Source organism: Chiloscyllium punctatum, chromosome 38, assembly GCF_047496795.1.
Source record: "Chiloscyllium punctatum isolate Juve2018m chromosome 38, sChiPun1.3, whole genome shotgun sequence".
NCBI lineage: Eukaryota > Metazoa > Chordata > Chondrichthyes > Orectolobiformes > Hemiscylliidae > Chiloscyllium > Chiloscyllium punctatum.
Genome location: NC_092776.1, coordinates 7,827,296 through 7,829,711, shown reverse-complemented (window position 1 = coordinate 7,829,711; position 2,416 = coordinate 7,827,296). Strand labels below are relative to the sequence as shown.

The following is a 2,416-nucleotide window of genomic DNA, read 5'->3' as shown; positions in this document are numbered from 1 at the left end:
GCTGCGGGACCCCTTCAGAATCTGCTTGGTGAGAGCGATCACATCCGTGGTGCAGGTGGAGACCTTCTCCGACAGTAAACCCTTCACCGACTGTCCCGTACCGGGCCTGAGCGTCCGCCGCTGTCCCCGCCGCCGCCGCCGCCATCTTACCCCCCGGCGCCGCGACGGGAAGCCCAGGGCGCCCTCTCCGCATTTCAAAACCGCGAGCGCAGGCTGCATCAGGCACAGGCAGAGGGTCAGGGACAGGGACAGGCAGAGGGTCAGGGACAGGGAGTGGGACAGGCAGAGGGTCAGGGACAGGCAGAGGGTCAGGGACAGGGAGTGGCACAGGCAGAGGGACAGGGACAGGGACAGGCAGAGGGACAGGAAAGGCAGAGGGTCAGGGACAGGCATTGGTTCTGGGACAGGGACAGGCAGAGGGTCAGGGACAGGCATTGGTTCTGGGTCAGGGACAGGCAGAGGGTCAGGGACAGGCAGAGGGACAGGCATTGGTTATGGGACAGGGACAGGCAGAGGGACAGGGACAGGCATTGGTTCTGGGTCAGGGACAGGCAGAGGGTCAGGGACAGGCAGAGGGACAGGCATTGGTTCTGGGACAGGACAGGCAGAAGGACAGGGACAGGCATTGGTTCTGGGACAGGCACAGGCAGTGTCATAGAGATGTACAGCATGGAAATAGACCCTTCGGTCCATCCCGTCCATGCCGACCAGATATCCCAACCCAATCTAGTCCCACCTGCCAGCACCTGGCCCATATCCCTCCAAAGCCTTCCTATTCATATATGCATCCAAATGTTTTAAATGTTGCAATTGTACTAGCCTCCGCCACTTCCTCTGGCAACTCATTCCATACACGTACCACCCTCTGTATGAAAAAGTTGCCCCTTAGGTCTCTTTTTTATCTTTCCCCTCTCACCCTAGACCTATGCCCTGTAGTTCTGGACTCCCGACCCCAGGGAAAAGACTTTGTCTATTTATCCTATCCATGCCCCTCCTAATTTTGTAAACCTCTATAAGGTCTCCCCTCAGCCTCTGACGCTCCAGGGAAAACAGCCCCAACCTGTACAGCCTCTCCCTGTAGCTCAGATCCTCCAACCATGGCAACATCCTTGTAACTCTTTTCTGAACCATTTCAAGTTTCACAACATCTTTCCGATAGGAAGGAGACCAGAATTGCATGCAATATTCCAACAGTGGCCTAACCAATGTCCTGTACAGCCGCAACATGACCTCCCAGCTCCTGTACTCAGTACTCTGACCAATAAAGGAAAGCAAAGCATACGCCTTCTTCACTATCCAATCTACCTGAAACTCCACCTTCAAGGAGCTATGAACCTGCATTCCAAGGTCTCTTTGTTCAGCAACACTCTCTATGACCTTACCATTAAGTGTATGAGTCCTGCTAAGATTTGCTTTCCCAAAATGCAGTACCTCGCATTTATCTGAATTAAACTCCATCTGCCACTTCTCAGCCCAATGGCCCATCTGGTCCAGATCCTGTTGTAATCTGAGGTAACCCTCTTCGCTGTCCACTGCACCTCCAATTTTGGTGTCATCTGCAAACTTACTAACTGTACCTCTTATGCTCGCATCCAAATCATTTATGTAAATGACAAAAGCAGAGGGCTCAGTGGCACTCCACTGGTCACAGGCCTCCAGTCTGAAAAACAACCCTCCTCCACCACCACTCTCTATCTTCTACCTTTCAGCCAGTTCTGTATCCAAATGGATAGTTCTCCCTGTATTCCATGAGATCTATCCCTACTAATCAGTCTCCCTTGGGGAACCTTGTCGAACGCCTTATTGAAGTCCATATAGATCACATCTACCACTCTGCCCTAATCAATCTTCTTTGTTACTTCTTCAAAAAACTCAATCAAGCTTGTGAGACATGATTTCCCATGCACAAAGCCATGTTGACTATCCCTAATCAGTCCTTGCCTTTCCAAATACATGTACATCCTGTCCCTCAGGATTCCCTCCAACAACTTGCCCACCACCGAGGTCAGGCTCACCGGTCTATAGTTCTCTGGCTTGTCTTTACCGCCCTTCTTAAACAGTGGTACCACGTTTGCCAAACCTAGTCTTCCGGCACCTCACCTGTGACGATCGATGATACAAATATCTCAGCAAGTGGCCCAGCAATCACTTCTCTAGCTTCCCACAGAGTTCTCAGGTACACCTGATCAGGTCCTGGGGATTTATCCACCTTTAATGGTTTCAAGACATCCAGCACTTCCTCCTCTGTAATCTGGACATTTTGCAAGATGTCACCATCTATTTCCCTACAGTCTATATCTTCCATATCCTTTTCCACAGTAAATACTGATGCAAAATATTCATTTAGTATCTCCCCCATTTTCTGTGGCTCCACACAAAGGCCACCTTGCTGATCTTTGAGGGGCCCTATTCTCTC

General features: G+C 51.1%; 1 protein-coding gene across 1 annotated transcript in view; it reads right to left on the bottom strand.

Annotated features, from left to right (window-relative positions):
- Nucleotides 1-211, bottom strand: part of borcs7 (BLOC-1 related complex subunit 7) — a 20,439-nt gene extending 20,228 nt beyond the window's left edge. The window contains 2 exon segments of the mRNA XM_072557106.1: nucleotides 1-96; nucleotides 98-211. The exon segment at nucleotides 1-96 is cut by the window's left edge and continues 6 nt beyond it. Of these exon segments, the coding sequence (XP_072413207.1) occupies nucleotides 1-96; nucleotides 98-193 (192 nt within the window). The 5' untranslated portion in view covers nucleotides 194-211.
- Between the last annotated feature and the right edge of the window lie 2,205 nt (nucleotides 212-2,416).